The 21,730-nt window shown below is 41.2% G+C and overlaps 1 protein-coding gene across 8 annotated transcripts in view; it reads left to right on the forward strand.

The window, feature by feature from the left end:
- Positions 1-21,730, forward strand: part of NDRG3 (NDRG family member 3) — a 43,394-nt gene that overhangs the window by 6,253 nt on the left and 15,411 nt on the right. For 4 of the 8 annotated variants that reach the window (XM_026697676.2, XM_026697679.2, XM_087929208.1 and 1 more), the window contains exons 2-3: positions 19,431-19,535; positions 21,200-21,235. In XM_026697676.2, the coding sequence (XP_026553461.1) occupies positions 19,479-19,535; positions 21,200-21,235 (93 nt within the window). In that variant the 5' untranslated portion in view covers positions 19,431-19,478. The remainder of the gene's footprint in view (positions 1-19,430; positions 19,536-21,199; positions 21,236-21,730) is intronic. The other 4 variants (XM_087929210.1, XM_087929207.1, XM_087929206.1 and 1 more) reach the window with 1 other exon arrangement.

A 21,730-nucleotide genomic window follows, 5' to 3' on the forward strand; every position in this document is an offset into this window, starting at 1 on the left:
ATCCCGGTGGGATATATTTGTACATTAAAAGTCTATATCTGTGGCAGTTTTAAAATTTTTTTCCTTTTTTGGTCATATTTTTCAGATTATTCATTGCAAATTCCAAAAGGGGGCGCAGGCCAGTTTCTGGATACCCGGCCTTACCCAGGTCGTATCCTAGGCGTGCCAACCGCCTGTACACATATATATATTTCTATATATATTCATATTGATACTTCGGTTGTTTCACCATGGCAGATGATAACCCTAACTCCCGCCATTCTTTGAAGGCAAAATCTAAGTCTCATCATGTGCGCAAACAGGCTAAGGAAACCTCCCAGGAGACTTCTAAGGCCTCTCAAAGGGACACCTTAAGGCGTCATAAGGCACTAGAGAGGGAGTTCGATAGGCGCTCTAGGGTGACTCAACCAACACCCCCAGCCGCCCCTTCTACTTCCAGGCACCCCCCCCTCCAGTCTGTTCCCCTCTCTCCAGGCACAGCTCATCCCAGGAGTCTCACGCCCCTGGACCAGCTACCAGCCGGATGCCTGAAGCAACCTTCACTCCCACGGCCGCTGGCCTAAGACAGGAGGACCCACCCACGATCGAGATGCCTGAGTACATGAGAACTTGGATGGAGCAGGCTATTCGACGGGATAGCTCAAGGCATGCAGCAGATGGCCGGACCAAGCCTTCCTCAGATGGCTCCCGCACAAGAGCTGGTGCCAACTAGGTCCATGCCCACCCTGGACCCCGCTCCTGGTCAGGTACCCTCCCGGGGGGCCAGCCCTCTTCCAGAAAGGGAACCGGAGGAGGGAATGGAAATTTTAGACCAATACAGGGAGGAGGAGGAGGACCTTGAATGGGGATCCACCTTCCATGGGAAACCCTTTTCGGATTTAGACCCGATGGAAGCAGAGCTGTCGGAGGACCAGGGCCTTACCCCCGACCAGCCTTCCTTTGTGGGGTTATTCAAGCCCCACATGTTCAAGTCCATCTTGTTCAAGGCCAAGAACACCTCGGGCCTGGCCACTCAACTCCCCCCTGCCCCCCTCTCCTCTGGGGAGGAACCGGAGGACGCAATGTTCAAGCAGCCCGTGGTGGCCGAGGATGTGATTCCCGCCCCTCCCATTTTCTACGATCTGGTTTCTAACCAACTGGGTTTTACGGGGGCTCCTCCGGCCCCATCCGCACAGGATAAGAGGTTGTTTAACCTCGAACCAAGTTTCTGCTCCCTCCTCAATACCCCGGAGGTGGACGAGCCCATTATTGGTCTCGCCTCTTCCTCCTCCCCGAGTGACCCCCTGGAGGCCCTCAAACCCGAGGATAGGAGGTCTGAATTGGCCTTGCGTCGGGCTCATCTAGCCGACGCCTGGGCAATTAGATCGGCCACCGCAGCCTCCTTCTTTACCAGATCCTCTATCCGGTGGCTCCGTCAACTGAAGTCACACATCCCTCCATCCAATATATGGGCGCTTCAGGACATAGCCAAAATCACAGCGGCGGCAGAGTTCTCAGCTGACGCCACGTACCATTCGGTTAAATTTTCCTCCCGGGCTTTAGCGTTTCAGGTCACTGCCCACCGCCTGCTCTGGCTTAAACCATGGCAGGTGGACGTGAAGAACAAGGTCAAGCTGGCCTCCACCCCCATTAAGGGGGAGAAGCTTTTTGGGCCGGCCCTGGACCCCCTCTTGGCCGAAACTAGGGGAAAGAAGAAATTCCTTCCTCCTCTTTTTCGGAGGCCTGACTCCCGAACCCCTCAGCCCTTTCAAAGAGGGTCCTCCCGGTCCTTCTACCAGTCCCCCTTCCCCCCAGATACCCGAGGCCTCCCTCGTATAGAGCATCATATTCCCAGGATCGTTCTGACTCGAGCGATCGAAATAGGAGGGGCAGAGGAGGGGAGACCCTTCTGGCGCTCCAAATAGATCCTGTCTCTTTCCCCCCATTGGTGGTCGGCTGAGACATTTCGCCGACCTGTGGGATTCTACCACTTCCGACAAATGGGTCAGGGACTCCATTAGGTTTGGACTTGCTCTGGAGTTCAACTCTCAACCTCCCGAGTTCTTCATGTCATCTCCTCCCTCTAGGGACCCCTCCAAACGCAAATTAATGGATTCTGCCATCCACCACTTACTCTCCATCCAGGCCATCCAGCCAGTTCCTCCCTCTCAGCGAGGCCAGGATTTCTATTCCCACCTCTTCGTGGTTCCCAAGTCCTCGGGGGGGTGGAGGGCTATCCTCGACCTCAAACGACTCAACCGCTTCCTAACCCTCCGCAAATTCAAAATGCACACCCTTCAATCCATTTTGCAGGGCACCAGGCAAGGAGATTGGCTCTCTTCTATAGACCTCTCTGAGGCATACCTCCACATCCCAATTCGGCCTTCCCACTCCAAATTCCTTAGATTCTGTTACAATCACCATCATTTCCAGTATGTGGCCCTTTCCCTTGGGTTAGCTTCCGCTCCCAGAGTTTTCACTAAGATCCTCGTGGCCCTGGCAGCTCGCTTAAGGGACTACCCGGTCCGGCTCCACTGCTATCTAGATGATATCCTCATCCTGTCCCATTCCCAATCCCAAGCAGAGCTGGATACCAAGACTACCCTCTCTGCTCTCCATGCCCATGGTTTTCTGGTCAACCAAAAAAAGAGCCAACTGGTCCCTTCTACCCGAATTGCCCACTTGGGGGCCATCATTGACACGGTGCAGGAAAAAGTGTTCCTTTCCCCGGAAAGGCTCCAGAGTATTCGAAATTCAATTCAGGTTATTCGACGATCAAAGAGGGCTTCTCTATTAGAATTGTCTAAATTACTGGGAAAAATGGTTTCATGCATCTCTATTATTCCTTGGGCCCGTCTTCATACTAGGTCCCTGCAGTGGCTCCTGCTCCCGTTTCAAAGGTCCGGCAGAAGCAACTCAAAATCCTCCATCAAGGTACCCCCAAAGGTCCTCTCATCTCTCCTCTGGTGGACCAACCCTGCCATCAACAGGGGTCATCTCTTCAAAGAACCCCAGTATCTCATCATCACCACAGACGCCAGCCTGAGTGGCTGGGGCGCTCACATCCAGTCCCTTACAACGCAGGGCAAATGGTCCCAAGCAGAGCGGGCCTGCAGCATAAACTGGCTGGAGCTCCACGCCATCCACCTGGCCCTGCGCCATTTCCTGCCTCAGGTACGCGGGCGGCACGTCCTTATTCTCACAGACAACGTTACCACCAAGGCCCATGTCAACAGGCAAGGCGGGACCCAGTCTATCCGGTTGATGAGAGAGGCCGAAAGACTCTGCCGTTGGGCAGAGCGTCACCTCCTCTCGATCAAAGCAGAACACATTTCGGGGGCCTCAAACACCCGAGCGGACTGGTTAAGCAGGGCCACCGTGGACCAGTCCGAGTGGCGCATTCACCCATCCCTTTTCAGGGAGGCGACCATGATCTTCGGTCTCCCGTCAGTGGATCTCTTTGCATCCCCCCGCAACACCCAGCTCCCTCGGTTCTTCTCCAGATTCCCTTCCCCCGGGGCCGAGAATCACGATGCACTTTGCTGTCCGTGGCCCCCAGGACTCCTGTACGCCTTCCCCCCGTTAGCTTTACTTCCCAGAGTCATTCAGAAACTGATCCAGGAGAAGGCAGATCTGATTTTAGTGGCCCCCTATTGGCCCAGGCGGCCGTGGTTTGCGGACCTCTGCAACCTTTCGGTGTCTCCCCCGTGGAGAATCCCTCCGGACAGGATCTCCCTGTCTCAGGGGCCCATTCAACATCCAGAGCCCTAATGGCTCCAACTAACCGTGTGGAGGTTGAGCGGGAAAAGTTGAGGAAGGAGAATTTATCTGACCAGGTCATTAGCACGATCCTGGCCGCCAGACGGCCTTCAACCAGTCGGATATATGATGCTACCTGGGTCAGCTTCTGCAGGTGGTGCCATGCCTCCATGGTCAACCCGCTCTCGCCTTCGGTGGCCCAGATTTTGAATTTTCTCCAGGATGGGCTCAAAAAAGGTCTCTCACCTAATGCCCTGAGACGCCAGGTAGCGGCCCTCTCGACCGTCGTCTCTGGCGACAATCTGGGTCCCCTCTCTCACCATCCCCGTATCAGGGCCTTCCTAAGGGGGGCTACTAACCTCCGTCCCCCTGTCGTGCACCGGTACCCCACTTGGGACCTTAACAAGGTCCTAGTGGCCCTAACCAAACCTCCTTTCGAGCCTATTAGAGAATCCTCTCTCCAAACTTTGACCTTTAAGGTAGTATTCCTGGTGGCAATTACCTCGGCTCGCCGAATTTCGGAGGTTGCTGCCCTTTCGGTGAGAAAGGACCTTTGTATCTTCCATTCCGATCGGGTGGTCCTACGCCTCGACCTTCTTGCCCAAGGTCAATTCAGCCTTCCACAGGGCTCAGGAGCTTACACTCCCGAACTTTTGTCCCAATCCTTCGCGGGAAAGGGAGAAACGATGGCACACCCTAGATGTGAGGCGGGCCCTCCGCATATACATTAACCGCACGCAACCCTTTAGAAGGTCAGAGTCTTTATTTCTCTCCTTCCAGCCCAAGTCCTTAGGCCACAAGGTGTCCCCTTCCACCATCGGGCGATGGATCAGAGCCACCATCGCCAAGGCTTATTCGTCTCAGGCCTTGCCAGTTCCCAGCGGGGTTACGGCGCATTCCACCAGAAGTGCGGCCACCTCTGCGGCCTGGGCTACCCAGGCTCCAATCTCAGACATTTGTCGGGCCGCCACCTGGGCTTCCCCCTCCCCTTTCATTAGGCACTATAAGATTGACATCTTTGCATCAGCGGAGGCCTCGTTTGGTAGATGAGTCCTCCAGCGGGTCATCGAGGACCCAGGGGAGCTTCCACCCCAGACGGATTCCCTCCCGTAGGACAGCCAAGCTTTGGTATGTCCCACTCTCTGGATGATCCGAGCAGCTCGAGGGAGAATGGGCGTTGGTCTTACCTGACACGCCATTTCTAGTCGAGCTGCGAGGATCATCCAGCCCCACCCTTTTTTATTTTTTTCTGTCTGGGGGAACCTTGTTTCAGCCAATGATACCTTAAGTCTAGTTAGATGAGAGTTAGACGACTTTCCTCCTCTCTCGACTTCGCATAAACTGGGGAACGCTACAAGGGACCACGTGACAGAGGGCGGAGCGTTCCTCAGTAATTAAGCTCAGCCTACACAGACGCAGACTGGAGCACCTCCCACTCTCTGGATGATCCTCGCAGCTCGACTAGAAATGGCGTGTCAGGTAAGACCAACGCCCAATCTGCTCCTGTTGGCTGCTATTAAAAGATTTGTCACAAACATAATCTAGGCATTTAGCAAATAAGATATTTGAACAAGCATGACCTTATTTTTTTTAATTCATTGCCTTTTTTCTTCAGTTGCCAAATAAACTGTGAACTCAGATAGTTTTCCCTCCACTTTATATAAGGATAGTGGAATTTTAGAAGTAAATTACTCCTGTATTTTTTTTTTTTTTGGCTCTGTGTCTTAAGTCCTGACACCAGATATGGTGATTTGGAAATGGTGGGAAGCAAACCGCCTAAAGGAGTGTATGCTAAATCACCAAATACCTTATGTACTCTTAAAACAACCTAAGATGAATGTATCCCTTTCAGTCAATATTCACAGGACCACTTATTAAATATTTTCTTTCAAGGCGTCTGCCTTTTTTGATTGGCTTTTTAATACTGAGAAATTCAACCAACTTCATAACTCATATTTCTTCAGATGTATTGTATTCTAACTTCGACATGTAACATCCACTGTGGTGGCTGAGAATAGCATATTGGGCATTATGGCTCAACATATTGTTCTTTTTCCTAAACCTAGGAATTGGAGAAAACCCATAAATGGAATTGAATGACTTTTGGCATCTGGCCAGTAAACACTCAGTTTCATCCAGTTGTCCTGACTCTATCCCACATTAAGGGATCATAAAAAGGGAGTTTAATGACTTTCAAAAAAATGCCTTTTAGCCTAAAATGTAAGTTATATTTATACAAAGAATTTTTAAATTAAAATTATGTATTTCAAATGGGAAGGAAACTCAGTGTTGAAGTAGGAAAACATTTTTACGCATATTTAATCAGCCACAAATCAAAAATGAAAAAAAAAATAGATTCAATTTTGATTACCTAAGACTTGGATCCAATGACATAAGCCTGCCAATAGATGTTCATTAACATAATAGATTTTTAATTGATTGTATCATTTCCCACATACATAAATAAAATTGTTCTGGAGGGCTAGTGTGGAAGAGATTGATAGGAAGTGACATGTGAGCAGGATTTAAAAACGACTTCTGTCTAGCAGTTTATTCTGTCTGAATGTTCATAATCCATTGGATGGGCTGTTCTCTCTACAATAAATACTTAAATTTTGACTACTGGGTGTATTCCAATCAGAATAGAGCTGGAAGGGACCTTAGAGATCTTCTAGTCCAACCCCCTCTTCAAGCAGGTGACCTTATACCATTACAGACGAGTGACTGCCCAGTTTTTTCTTAAAGACCTCCAGTGATGAAGCACCCACAACTTCTGAAGGCAAGTTGTTCCACTGATTGATTAACCAATTTGTGCAGTCTGATATTAAACTGAAAAAAATAAGGAGAAGGAAATTGGCTACACACATTAAGGTTGCTAAGTTTTAAAAACATAGTTGTACATCAAACACTGACCTACCCCAAAAATAAGATATACCCCAATTTTAAGCCTACTCCAAAAATAAACCCTATTGAAGGGGTGGGTGGATGTGGGTAGCACAGGAGGCAGTGAGCATGTGAGGTGTCCAGTGAATTACCTGTCCAAACAGCAAGGGGAGGCAGAGGCGGAGGGAGGCACAAGGCTGTGGAAAAGCCAAAAATTGGTGGACTGGAGCAGGCAGGAGGCTCGCCTTTGTGTCTTTTGGCTTGCCTACGGCCAATGTGGCGCATCAAGATCGCATGCCTTCCACCCTGCACCTCTGCCTCCATCTGCTGCTGATGTCGACATGCAAAGGCGAGCCTCCTGTGGTCAGCCACCCTCTCCAACCCACCAACTCTCGGATTACCACCTCCCCACCTTGCCTTTGTCCGCTACTTGGACAGGGAACCAACTCATCAGTGGCTGCAGCTGCTGCTGGATACTGTCAGTCCCCACATGCCTTCTGCTTCTTGTGAGTGCGCCGGGGGTAGGGCGCCCATCTGGGCTGATCACCCTGAAAGTCTTTCCCAAAATAAGCCATACTGCCTATTTTGGAGCCCCCCAAAATATAAGACTGGGTCTTATTTTCAGGGAAACACGGTATCTCACTTTAACATGCCTCAGAGTAATAATTATTATAAAGTTAAAATAAGGGGCTACACTAGTATACTGTCTTGAGCTTACAGAGGTAAGAGTAATGAAATAATAACAAAATGATCTTTAGAAATAGCAGGTTTTTAATTGTAGAAATATGTGAATTTCATTATTATGTTATATATTTCCGTAAATAAGATGAAAATGTTTCATGAGATTTGTAAAGTAAATAAAACATTTGACATAATAGTAGTAACAGCTCATTCTCCTCCATGCTGCTGCGAGAGCCCAGGATGGGTATGACTTCTCCTGATGACATCATCAAGCTGAGCCTTGAATATTGAACCTTTTCACAATATTCTAATTTTCTGAAATTGTGGATTTGGGGTTTTCATGAGCTTTAAGCCATAGTCATCTCAATTATGACAAATCATGGCTTGAACTATCTTGCTTTGCATGTAATGAGACTATCTCATATATTAGTTTCACCTTTTAAGTTGCATTACTGAAATCAATGAACTTTTGCATGATATTCTAATTTTTCTTTTTCTTTTGTAAAAGTTTTATTTGGGTTTTCACAGAACATCACAAATAAAATATCTTTTTTTGAGAATAGCATGGTCCCGGGTTATCACTTCTCCATACAGACACAAACTCAATTTTATATCATCTTTGTGTTCTATTCCATATCTTATTACGATTTTAACATTTTCTCAATAATTTTTCCCTTCCCTTAATTTTCTCAACCTTGCTTTTAATTATCTCATTCCTTTCTAAATTCAATTATATATATATCTTTTTCTAAGTTTCAATATCTTTCTAATCATTATATTTATACTTTTGTCTGTCCTGTTTCAATTTCATATTTTCTTTTCTCATTAAAATTTTCCTCTGTAGTTACTGATTGGAGTATGACACCTTTGTATCTTTTAATTTTTGTCCATTCAACTCTTATTTAAACTTCAATTTATGCCTTTACAATTATAACATTCAATATAACACATAACTTCCAGTCAAATTCTGCTTGGTACATTCTTAAAATACACACTAAGTTCTTAAAGACAAAAGTACACTGCTCAAAAAAAATAAAGGGAACACTTAAACAACACAATGTAACTCCAAGTCAATCACACTTCTGTGAAATCAAACTGTCCACTTAGGTAGTAACAGTGATTGACAATCAATTTCACATGCTGTTGTGCAAGTGGAATAGACAACAGGTGGAAAGCATAGGCAGTTAGCAAGACATCCCCGATAAAGGAGTGGTTCTGCAGGTGGTGATCACGGACCACATCTCCGTTCCTATGCTTTCTGGCTGATGGTTTGGTCACTTTTGAATGCTGGCGGTGCTTTCACTCTAGTGGTAGCATGAGATGGAGTCTACAACCCACACAAGTGGCTCAGGTAGTGCAGCTCATCCAGGATGGCACATCAATGCAAGCTGTGGCAAGAAGGTTTGCTGTGTCTGTCAGCGTAGTGTCCAGAGCATGGAGGTGCTACCAGGAGACAAGTCAGTACATCAGGAGACGTGGAGGAGGCCGTAGGAGGGCAACAACCCAGCATCAGTACTGCTATCTCTGCCTTTGTGCAAGGAGGGACAGGAGGAGCACTGCCAGAGTCCTGCAAATGACCTCCAGCAGGCCACAAATGTGCATGTGGCTGCTCAAATGGTCAGAAACAGACTCCATGAGGGTGGTATGATGGCCCAACGTCCACAGGTGGGGGTTGTGCTTACACCCCAACACCATGCAGGACGTTTGGCATTTGCCAGAGAACACCAAGATTGGCAAATTTGGCACTGGTGCCCTGTGCTCTTCACAGATGAAAGCAGGTTCACATTGAGCACATGTCACAGACATGACAGGGTCTGGAGATGCCGTGGAGAATGTTCTGCTGCCTGCAACATCCTCCAGCATGACCGGTTTGGCAGTGGGTCAGTAATGGTGTGGGGTGGCATTTCTATAGTGGGCCGCACAATCCTCCATGTGCTCGCCAGAGGTAGCCTGAGTGCCATTAGGTACCGAGTTGAGATCCTCAGACCCCTTGTGAGACCATATGCTGGTGCGGTTGGCCCTGGGTTCCTCCGAATGCAAGACAATGCTAGACCTCATGTGGCTGGAGTGTGTGAGCAGTTCCTGTAAGACGAAGGCATTGATGCTATGGACTGGCCTGCCCGTTCCCCAGACCTGAATCCAGTTGAGCACATCTGGGACATCGTGTTTCGCTCCATCCACCACATTGCACCGCAGACTGTCCAGGAGTTGGGGGACGCTTTAGTCCAGGTGTGGGAGGAGATCCCTCAGGAGACCACCAGCCACCTCATCAGGAGCATGCCCAAGCGTTGTAGGGAGGTCATACAGGCACGTGGAGGCCACACACACTACTGAGCCTCATTTTGCCTTGTTTTAAGGACATTACGTCAAAGTTGGGTCAGCCTGTAGTGGTTTTTTCCACTTTAATTTTGAGTGTAACTCCAAATCCAGACCTCCATGGGTTGCTAAATTTAATTTACGTTGATAATTTTTGGGTGATTTTGTTGTCAGCACATATGTAATGAACAAAGTATTTAATAAGAATATTTCATTCATTCAGATCTAGGATGTCTTATTTTTGTGTTCCCTTTATTTTTTTGAGCAGTGTGTGTGTGTGTGTGTGTGTGTGTGTGTGTGTGTATAATATAAATAAAATAGTTATTCTATTCCAGTTCAGCTCTATCATTAATGTTAGTTATAATCTTTAACATCTTTAACATTTCTTTTCAATGAGATATCATACTTCCTATCATACTTATAATATTTCCATATTTTTTTCATATTTCTTTCATATTCTTCACTTAAATTTTTATAATTCATTAATATAATTAAAATGTCCCCATCCTTTCCTAATTTCATTCTCTCATTCTCTTTATTTCATTTATTTATTAAACATTACATTACAATGAGTATTTTATCAATCATTTTAATCACACTTGTTTCATATTTTCTAAGTTCATTTCTATTTCTAATATAACAATACTATCTTATGTACCCTTGCAGAATCCCCCTTTCAATTAAGTTTTCACCCATTATCTCTATGTCTTCTAAATAGGCTTATACCTTTAATCCTTGTATGTTTTCCCTGTTTCTCTATATTCTGTTTCTGTCCTTTATAGCAGGGGTTGCCAACCTTTTGGACCTCAGGGACCACCAAACTCATAATTTTAAATCCCGTGGACCAGAAACCCTGGGGAAATAAAAAAAAGTCTTCAGGAAAATTCTCTACCCCATTTTCCTACTGATCGATCATTCTTTATTTGGGATTGCTGGATACCATCTCCAGCCCCGTTCTCAGGGGGAGAGAGAGAGAGACTTTTGGCTTTGTGCAAAGAAAGCAGCAGAAGTCTTTCTTTCTCTCCCCCAAACTCCGCCAGAAATGAGTCTTTGTGAGAATTGTCGCTCCAGCACAGCCTCTTGGAGCAGGATGCCTTGTAGGGTCCCAAAGACTCATTTCTGGCAGAGTTTGGGGGCGAGAAAGAAAGACTTTTGCTGCTTTCCTTGCGTGCAGCCAAAAGCAGAAGAAAGAAGCAAAAAGAAGCAGCCAGGTGGCCAGACGAGGCATATGGAGCAAGTGGGGCAAGTTCCCCCCTCCACCCTTTCCCCCCTCCCCTCAATACCTTGTGTTGTTTGCAATGCAAGCCATGCAAGCCATGTGTCCCCACGGGCCATGTGGGTGGTGTAGCCTTGTGTTCCCACGCAGCCTGGATTAATTGCTTTGGGGGGGACATTTCTCTAAGGACCACAAAAATTTTCTTGTGGACCACCAGTGGTCCCTGGCCCACTGGTTGGAAACCACTGCTTTATAATTTCTTTTCCTTTCCCTCTTCCCCTTCTTCTTCTCCCTCCCCTTTTTGACCCCTTGTCTCTCTAATTCTAATTCTTCTGTAATCCTCTCTTCTGTTTCTTCCTAATATTGTAATCACTTTGCAAACTATTCTTTTTTTGTTTGTTTTTTTCAGATCTTAAATTTTTCACTCTCTTCCCCCCTTTCCTTTTTTCCTCCCACATAGAATTACTTGGTCATTGAAGATGGCTTCTTCTTTGTCCTGCCCTTCTTGTTCTACAGGCATTTCTTGTTGTTTCTCATAGTTCAGGATCTCCATTTCTAAAAATTGAAATACGAAGCCAAAAAAACCTCTTCCTTCTTGTGCATCTTCTTTCTGTTTTTTAAGTTCCATTTTCAATTCTTCCAAGAGTGATACCATTTTAAAAACTTTTAAACAACCACCCGATTGATTTTAGTCCTTTAGATCCAATAACCAAAAATCCAAGAATCTCCAAATAATCCAAAGCTGTTTCTTCTTGCTTCTTTTTTCCACTTTCTCTTCCTGGGGTTCTATTATCTTATTACAAAGTTTCAGTTGGAATGTATCTTTAGGAATCTTGTTAAAGTTTCACTGTTAATTCCTTTTACTTCCAGGTGGTTTCCTCCATTTTTCCAGATCCCACCCTTTTATTTTTTCCTTTTCTCTCCTTTCCTTCTTTTAATTTTTTTTGAAAATCCAGAAGTCTTTATTATCCCTTTGACATTTTATTTTCAGCTTAAATGTCAAAACGGATTTTTGTCAGTTTCTTACTTAAATCTCTTAGTTGTCAATATGGGGAAGGAAAGAAAAAAAATACAAATCCTTTCCCTTCCCTCTCTCATTCGCCGCTTCAAAATCTTTTTTGGGAGCAATGTTATTCTTTATAGTTCAAATTCCAGGGTACCTTATGTTGTTGCTTTTTCAGTTCGACCCGGTCAGCCAAAACTTTCTCTTCTTATCTTCCTCCTGCACATTCTTTTCCGGTCAAGTTCTTCTTTGAGGTGGCCATTTCTGACCACCACTGCAACCGCCTTCAGAAATGGGAGTAATGGCCAGCTGGGGAGGAGAGATGCGGCTTTCCTCACCCCTGCTGGCAGTTTCCCACCTCTTCACCACCTCTGCGGGGTGGCTTAGCCACGAAACCAGCCGGCTCGGGGCGCTCCAGCGGCGAGCACGGATAGAAACCATGCACGATCATGGATTTCGATCTGTCACCAAAGAGGCTCATGCCGGAAGTCCACGATATTCTAATTTTTCGAGTTTCATCTGTACATGTCTATTTCACTTATGCCATGGTAGATTTTAAAAATGCTTATATTCTAACTAATAAAAGCATGTTCCAAATAATATCGCCAATTACTACTGTGGGAAGATTTAAGAAACCATTTTAAGCATGCAATTTTACTTTTCATAAAGGAAAGAGCTGTTTAGTTTCATCTAGAAGTAGTTTTCTCATATGACTAACTTGTAATTTGGTTCTATTTTTTATTCAGTTCCATCTGTTTACTTTCTTTGTGAAATTTCTCATAAGCTTAACCTCTGAAGTGTTCTGTTTGGGTTCAATGTTATTATGTAGTCTGTGCTGAAATGTAAATATGTCTCCAGTTTGCTAATTAACGGTTTAAAATGCTATATTCTTTCTACTCATCCTATATTTCTTTATCCAAAAACTTAAGTGATGAGGCCATCATTCTAGTTTAATTGAGAGAGAGAATAAAGATCTTAATTCATATCATTAAAGACAGATCAAATTATTACTTCTCCATCCTTAAATTCATATTTGTTTTTTTTTTTAAATTGTCAGACTACATTTTCTTAAAAATATGAAATGGAAAACAGAAATAAATCTATTAATAATGTGGTATTAACATTTCCAAAATTCCAGTACTTATTTAAATGGGAGAAGGCTAAGAGTGACAGTTGTGACACCATGAACGAATAAAGTAATATTTTGAATATGTTAGATTCAAGCTGTACTAATCTTAATTGCTATGTATGTGCTATGTTACGTACTTCATGGAAAAGGATGACAAATCTAGTTCTCAGTTACCTTTGTTTTAAATACAAACCACCCAAGCTACAACTTCAAAGTTTTGTTCAATGATTTCATTGGCTTGTTGGATGTTAGTATAGTGTAAGAAACAAAACCTCTCTTTAGCAAAAGTAAGAATATTGATTATAATGTTTTATAACAACAGAAACTATGAATCATAGACATTACATAATTTTGCAAAGGTGCACCTGATGCAATCCATGCTTCCTGCCCTATCTAGCCCTACTTTTGTTCATTTAAACCCTGTTCATCTTGCTTCATATAAATCAGTTCTGGAGGATGATGACTGGCAGTTCCAGGAAGTAGTGAGCTTTAGCATCAGGGTGATGCTTGAAGGAAGTTGGCCTATCAGTTCCCGAAGAAAACCTCTTGAATCCAGAGAATTTTATCAACTATTATCTAATTACAAACACTCCTTTTATGTATGGAGTGTTTGAGAAGGTGGCAACTCTGAGGCTGCTAACATTAATGGAAAGCATTGATTATCTTGTCCCTTTCAGTCTGAGTTCAGACTTGATTTGAGAAAAGAATCGGCCACAGCCAAATTGACCTCTTGCAGGAATGAGATAGAAGCAATGTGATTATCGATCCCATTTGGTCTCTCAGCAGGCAACCTCAAAGAATAGTACTATTGACTCTGAACTCTGGCAGCTATTCTGTTAGGTGCCATAATGCATTATTTTAGGTCTACTGATATTTAACATCTGTAGAAAATTGCCAGAGGCATCACCAGGACTTTTGAGGGTGGGTTTCATCAACATGACACTTGGCTCTGCTTCTCCATAACAACTTAATCAGGATAAGCTGTATATGTTCTGATCCAGAACACTACCTACCACAATAGGTGGATGAGGGCCAGTACTGTGAAGTAAGACTAAATTTCAACAAAACACTGTGGCTGAGTTCCCAGGTTTGGGAACTGGAGAATGTCTCTGCTCTAAGTGGGCTGCACTGTCTCAGAAAGAACAAATCAATTTGTTAGAGATGCTTCTAGAATCATTTCACTGGAGTCCCAAGTGATCCCTGAAGCTAGGATTTACTGTTGCCTGTTGCAACTGGTAGGTACACAGCTTATTTACAGTTGTGATGGAATGTGAACCTGGAGAATCAGAGGATACAAGTTTTGGCAACACAGGGTTTCATAGAGAGAGGCAGATTAAGAGACTGACTAAATTGGAGAGGGGAATGGGTTCAGGGTAGCCACACTGTAGAATCTCTCAAGATATTCTGTGTTTGGTAGGTGAGAATGGCTTTAGTTTAAGATTTTATCCACTAGATATAAGCAAAAAAGGCTTGGACTCAATTGGATTTTGCTTTGTCATCTTTGGGTTGGGCCTGACATCAGTAGCCCATTTGCTGGTACAGTAACTTCATATTGAGATTACTGTAATATATTCTGCTTGTGGTTGCTCTTGAAAATGCAAGGTGATACAGAATGTAGAAACCAGGTTATTGAGTGAGCCACTCAGTCATGTTAGCCATTTGTTGAAGGAAGTGCACTGGATATCCATTTGTTGCAAAACCAGATTCAGAATTTTGGATGTTGTATGAAGCCCTGAACATTTAAAAACCAGGATTTAATCTGATTACTTAATTGAGATCATCAAGTGAGGTGCTGCAATATGTACTGAATGCTGCTGTGAATGTAGGTGACTGCTTGCAAGTGGCTTCTACCTTTAGCAGCACTCATATTTTGGAATGCGTTCTCCTGCACTTTGGGAAACACTTTTAGATGCCTGACAAAAATTTGTTTCTTCATCCTTCCCAGCACAGAAGAATTAATTAAATATAGTGATTGATTGAGGAAACTGACATGCTGCAAAACAATACCGTTCTGTTAGGGGGAAAAAAGGAACAAAGGTAAAGTGGAATGGCAGGCAAATAAGACTTCTGTGTTGGAGTTGCAAAACTGCAGGAATTCTGACACCAGATGTTCAATAAATAGCAGCAACAAGCTATATTGAATCTCTTTGCAACTATTTAGTGTCATATTGACTTCAGGAGCCAAGGCATGGTAACCTTTTAGAAAGCAATTTGGATAGAATGCAATAGCTTCACCAATTCGCCTCCTAAAAATAATGTGGCTTTTTAATAGCTCATTTTGGCAGCCATTTTATGAAAAAGCAAACTCCCCACATGGTAAAGTAACTGTTTTCTGAGAATGCCTACAACTCTTAATTCATATTTCAGATAAATTCATCAGTCCAGAAAAAATACTAAAATCCAGACTTACTGAGCTAGATGGATATAAATCTAAAGTGAAAGCCCCACACTGAAGACTTCCTCCAGTCTCATTTTATTTTTAATACTTTTTATTTGCCTGCTCAGTGTTGGAGATTTAAGATGCCAAATATCAGTCCTAGAAAAAGGAAGAGTTGGGCAAGAGACCTCATTAGTCATCCTGATTCTGGGCTTCTTGTGTATTTGCAAAGAGAGCACACACAGTTGCTTGGAAACAACAATCAACTATATTTATCAATTATGGTGAACAAAGCTTGAAGCTCTCTGGATACTGCTCTTTTTAGCATCATATGGCTAACTTATTTCTTGGATTATCCCAGCTGTTAGCTTTGTGTTATTAAAAACCATAAAAATGAAGCAGAGATAGGAAACATATACCCTAGAAGAAATTCCTTTGTGGCAAATATCAGAAGAATCGACCAAGCTGTGCCAGGAAATGTAGAGAACATCACTGTGGCCAACAGATTTGAAAGTCTACTGTACATTCCATTATCAAAAAATAAGAGACTTAACAAAGTATGCAAACTACTGTACAATATTTTTAATTTCACCTGCTAGTTAAGAATTATATTAAACAGATAAAACTAATACAAGAACCTAATATAAAAATATATATTTTTAAAAAGGAAAAATAAATATTAAAAAGTGTAGAAACAAATCCCCTGCAAAAAGAAAAAGAAGATGTAAGCAACAGATGTTTCACCCTTCAACCCCAAAAAGTATATTCCAACTTTAACAATTTATCACTCTCTCTTAAAATGCAAACAAATACACCTTCATTCCATATCTCACTCCATTCTCCAGTGTGCTGAGCAGAGAATCCAAGGAGTGGGTTAACTCTGCTCTTCTGCTTGCAGAAGACGACCAGAATTAACCTGTGCTGGTCAGACAGTATATGGTTAATTGGGAATTGGGAGCTGTCCCCTTAAGGGAATGCCTCATGGTAAATGTAGTTAATGCATCATGGGAAATGTAATTCATGTCATGTGATCACATCTGTAATCCTGATTGATCACTGAATTGACCCTTGGTTGGGTTGGGGGAGTTTCCTTTATTCTTGCTTGGACCCCAGCTTCGTGCTGGTGTCTTTTCCTTTGCTCCATCATTATGGGATGAAGATAACTATCTTTTCACACTATGAAGATGACTATGCAAAGATTGGACATTAGATGAATCTCAACATAACTGTGAGTTATACCTTGAGGATGTCTATTACAATCCAATAAAGAAGCTTTGTATGGAAGCCTTTGTAGAGTTTATCTAACAGTCTTTATATTCAACCAGAAAGTTAAGTTAAAGACAGAACATAACCCATTCCTTAGATTCTTTCTCAGCACACTAAGAAGGAGTGTATCAGAGTGTAAGACCAGTGCCCCCTTTCCATAATCTCATCTCTAAATGTTTAGTTTTCCTTTTTAATCAGCAAAAGTTCATAAAAACAAAAAAAATACCTAACAATGTACGTATATAATCCCCCTTTCCATTTAATCTAAATCTCCCTCAGGCCTCTCTTTCATTAATACCATTAACAAATATTATAAAAATTTAAAACTAATAAACATTACCAGAAATAATAGCCCCTTATTAACATATCATAAATATGTAGATATTGCAGACCAAAACAGAGGCAGTTTGGTATAGTGATTAAGACACCAGGCTAAAACCAAGAAACTCTTGAGTTTTAGTCCCCATTAAAAACCAGCTGTGACCTTCGGGCAGTGATCTTGAATAGTCACTCTCTCTCAATCCAACGCACCTCACAAGATTGTTGTGGGGAAAATAGGAGGAAGGTGTGTTGCGTTGTTTGTAAAAACAATAAAAGTGGACAAAAATTGATAAATAAAAATCAACCCAGTTGGCAAAAATACTTATCCAATCAAGATAACTATTAAGCATCATCAGAGAAAGCAACTTATTTCACCACAATAAAAAATGTATTTTTTTCTTTTTCCTTACAGTGATTGTTTAAGTTCTAACTCCTATTTTCTTCTACTGTTTTTATCTCTTCTCAAAATTCTTGTCATCTTTATTCAAATCTATTTGTAATTTCCATGTAGAAATTGTAACTTCAGTATCTCTCTTATATTCTGATTTAAAAGGATAATCCACATGGATCTTTTGATATATTATTTGTATGTCTTTTATATTTTTTAAATGGTCATCCTATTCCATTTTAAAATCCAATATTTCCATCTCTTTCCTCTAGGTTGTTAATCCGCCTTAAAGTTTATTTTTATCTTCAGAGGGATTTGTTCCTCTTTCATAATAACAGTTGGTTCCTATATAGAGTTAAAATGCTCAAGCATTTCTTGAATTCACAGATCTGTTTCCTTTAAAGTAGCCATTGGGTGTCTTCTAATGAGCAACCTTTAAAGACTTGTTATCAGTTTGAAATGCAAATACTATTTCCCACGTGGGACTATCTTTCTAATTAACTTCAAAGTTCTTTAAATCAATTTCATCCAAAACTTTCAAGACTTTCCCAAAATAACACTATAATCACCTTTTTGCTGCATTTGGGGTGGGGGGAGATTTTTACAAAGCTGGAAACATGTAATTCACCCAATGGATTGAAGACCTGATTACGTCTGCCACCTATGAGCAGATGTAGATATAGATTTTGAATGGTTAAGTACAATGAAATACAGCTTTAAAATGTAATGGAATCAACATGTGGATGTTTCATAGTCTTCCAGTAAAAAAAAAATCAACTAGTTTAAATCGGCATCAAGCTTGTATAATGTTAGAGCCTCCATTGCTTTGTTTCCTATTTGATGGAACAAAAACTGAAATGGAGCAAAAGATATATCATGAAAGCAGTAACAGAGAGTTGATTGCCAGTTGTCCCAAAATAAACACTTTGCAAACAAGATTGAAGGCAATTAATACTACTAAGTCGTGGATAACCTTGAGTATAACTGCTTACAAAGCTACCATTACAGAAATTTTCATTAATGAATTCATGGGATGGTTTTTGCAAAGTACCATCACTTAATGCAGGGAAAGAGAACTAGAAACTCCAATGTCTCACAAGGTCCTTGAACTCATTTTTGCAGCTGCATAAACAACAATATTTCTTTCTCAAAGTTCTCACAGGATACTAAAGAAAACAATTTTTGGTTCTGTATCTTGGCTCTCTTCCTTTTGCATAATCAAGTTCCCATCACTGTTGTCCCATTGCCCCCAATATTTAGCTCAGGCCATTAAGCTGTTGCCTATTTCTGATTTAAAAATTTCTAAAAGAGTCAGCAACATGTTTGTATCTAGCAAAAACTGATTTACTAATCAGATTTACTAACTAATTTTACTACTGTAGTTTTAAAACTGAAGAATAATTATAAAAATAATGTGAATTTCATTTGTCAATAATAAATTAACTTTATTGAAATGTATTGAAGATGCTTTCTGGACTTTTACTTTATGTTCCTGCTGTAATCCTAAATTTATACAAACTAGAAGTAGTTCAAAGGATGAAATAGAGGAAAAACTAAGCAAGGCAAAATTGTTAATTTCTTAGCTCTGTTGATCTTAAATCAACTTGTAAACATTTTCACAACAATAAAATAAGTGAAATTTTATAAGGCATGTCAAATTTTTCAACTTTCAATTTCCAAACGTTAAGGGTTCTTAAAAGTTGTAACGTACCTTGGGGAGTGTAAAGATAACATTTTGTTTGTTTCATATAATTACTCTTTTCATTTCCCTTAGCTGTTACTAAACATATAATACTTAACCTTGAATATTAAGAAAGTTAAATTGCATTACACTATTGCTATTTTTGTGTAATGCAGTCTTACAGAAAATATGAGGCAGGGGGTATCTAAGTAGTTGTCTGATTTAAATATTTAGCATCTTCTTCCAGAAATATCATCTTATGTTTATGATTCAGCCAGACATCTCTGCGAAAAGAGGAAGAAGTTACTATTTCTAGAGGCTTCAACATAGCCTCTAACTATTTAAGAATCATAGTCTATAGTTTAAAATATTCTATTTTAATTTGGGATAATTTCAGTTTGAAATCTTCAGTTTGTTTGTTTTGCTTTTAGGAGGAGTACTTTGCTGTTCAGCAGTGAATCCCATCGATTTCAGCAAACATGGAAGAATTGCAAGATGTCCAGTTAACAGAAATTAAACCTCTCTTAAATAATAAGGTAAAGAAAGTTGCATTTGAGAACGAGAAAAACTCTTTAACAATTTTGTACTTATATGCCAACTATGTGTAGGAGGAATATATATTATAGTTTTCTCCTGTGGATGTAGAATTTAATTCACTTGAGTAGGTCCATTGAAAAGACTTGAAAGATCCCATTTTTAATGTAGAAGGACAATTCTTGCTCCCCTGAAACAAATTCTAGGTTTTGGATTTCATGGAACAAACTCTTCATTTTTGTTTTGCTCACGGAAGTGCCATATATATTGATTTCAAATAGTCTTGTGGCCTTTCAAAGCAAACAGATGTATTATAGTTAAGCTTTTGTTGATTGAAATCTACTTGAAAACATCAAAGGCATAATCATTGCTATAAAAATGTTTATAAACGTTCAGAGATATTTTTAGTGAAATTTTCAAAGGTGTGGGGGGGGACTCCAGTGGACAGAAGACTGTAGGGCTTTATTGTCCACATAGTGCATCTTTATTATTTTACAAATATCTCAAGGCAGTGAATATATCCAACACATCTTCCTTCTGTTTTCCCACAACAAACAATCCTGTGAGGTGGGTTGAATTTAGAGAGAATGACTGCCTCAAAGTGATACGGATGATTTTTTTTTAATGCCTAGAAGAGCTCTTGAACTCGCAGTCTCTTGCATTCTAGGCCCGTGTTCTAACCACTAGACCAAACTTGTCTCTCATGACCTTTCAATTGGTAGCAGAATATATTGTGCAATGATCTTGGAATATATTTATACAAAATATTGATTTCTATTTTGCATTATGCAGAGTTTCAGATACATGGATATCCCAAAATAAAGGCTTTTATTTTGTTTTTATTTTATGCCATTTATTAGATTAACTGCTCTTTATAGAGAGCATAGAAGGAATGTTACCTAAGTAAACAAATTAGAAGGTACTGTTTTATCTTTATGATGAAGTTTCTTTAGCTCAAAAATGAAAATTAGTACACTTTCAAGGGGTATGTCCATGTATATAAATTTTATCTGTGTGTGAATAATATTTTTTTAAAAAAATCTGTAGGGAAATGTAGTGTAACAGCCAAAAGGGATGGGATGGTTTTGTGTGTACAACTTAATCCCACACATGCGCAAATGGCCTTTCACACACTCACTTGCCACTTGCATGGCCTACTCTCAATGAGCTGCGAACCTGTACTGGTTCATGGATTGTGATTTGGGGACCTCTACGTTATAAGGTAACATTCCAATGATAATTCTTGGAAACATTTTATATGCAAAGCAACCATCATTCAGCAGTTGTCCCACTGTTGTAACGTATGCATACTTTTATCCTATATAATATTGATGTCCTTCAGAATACAATTGAAGATAACAACTTGAGTTTATGGCCAATAACTTTATCTTAAAATTTGGAAGCATTTGTTCCTTGAGAATATCCATTTTGATGTTAGAAATCCTGGCATTTCCATCATGATATGGAATAGATTGATTTCTAGGATAGAAGGCTGGTGGGGTGGGAGAATTGTTACTATTTTGCACTTGTTTATTGCAATTTAATACAGGAAGCTTCGGCTCAGTACTATACTTTAGTTGTAACTGAGGTGTTGGAATAAGCTTTTCAAACAGGTGTAAAGCAGAATTTATGGTTTGTTGATCAATGGCCATTCTTATATTGACAGAATTCGACTCGAAACTTCCAGGACTTTGACTGTCAAGTAAGTACTCATACTGGAGTGTTTCTGCTTTGTCAGTCTTTTCTATTTTTATGATAAATTTTTGAGATGAAATTGAGAAAACAGTAAGCCATTGCTTCCCATATACTGTACTCATTTTTGGTTATTTGCATGTTGGGGAAAAATGTGTCTGTCTGCCACTAAGCTACAACTTAGTCTGGTTTGGAGATGATTGTTTCCCATAAACTTATGAACCAAAATGAGGGTTACATTGCTACAGTTGTGTAAAATGTTTCTCAGATGAAAATATACATTTCTGTTAAGGCTGTTTTCCCACACCTCAGTATGGCCATGGTAAACAAGGCACATTAAAATGCATATGATTATAATGCATAAATTTGTTCAGGTTTGATGATCTTATTAAGGAATACAAAATAGTTTACAGTAGTTGGGAACAATCTCTTCTTCACCTTATTTTGTAATCCCGGTATTGCTTCTTTAGGCAAACTTATAGCTATTAAATTAATTATGGATCTT

The sequence above is a fragment of the Pseudonaja textilis genome, chromosome 3 (assembly GCF_049901715.1).
Source record: "Pseudonaja textilis isolate UNSWEBS1 chromosome 3, rPseTex1.2, whole genome shotgun sequence".
In the NCBI taxonomy this organism is placed as follows: domain Eukaryota; kingdom Metazoa; phylum Chordata; class Lepidosauria; order Squamata; family Elapidae; genus Pseudonaja; species Pseudonaja textilis.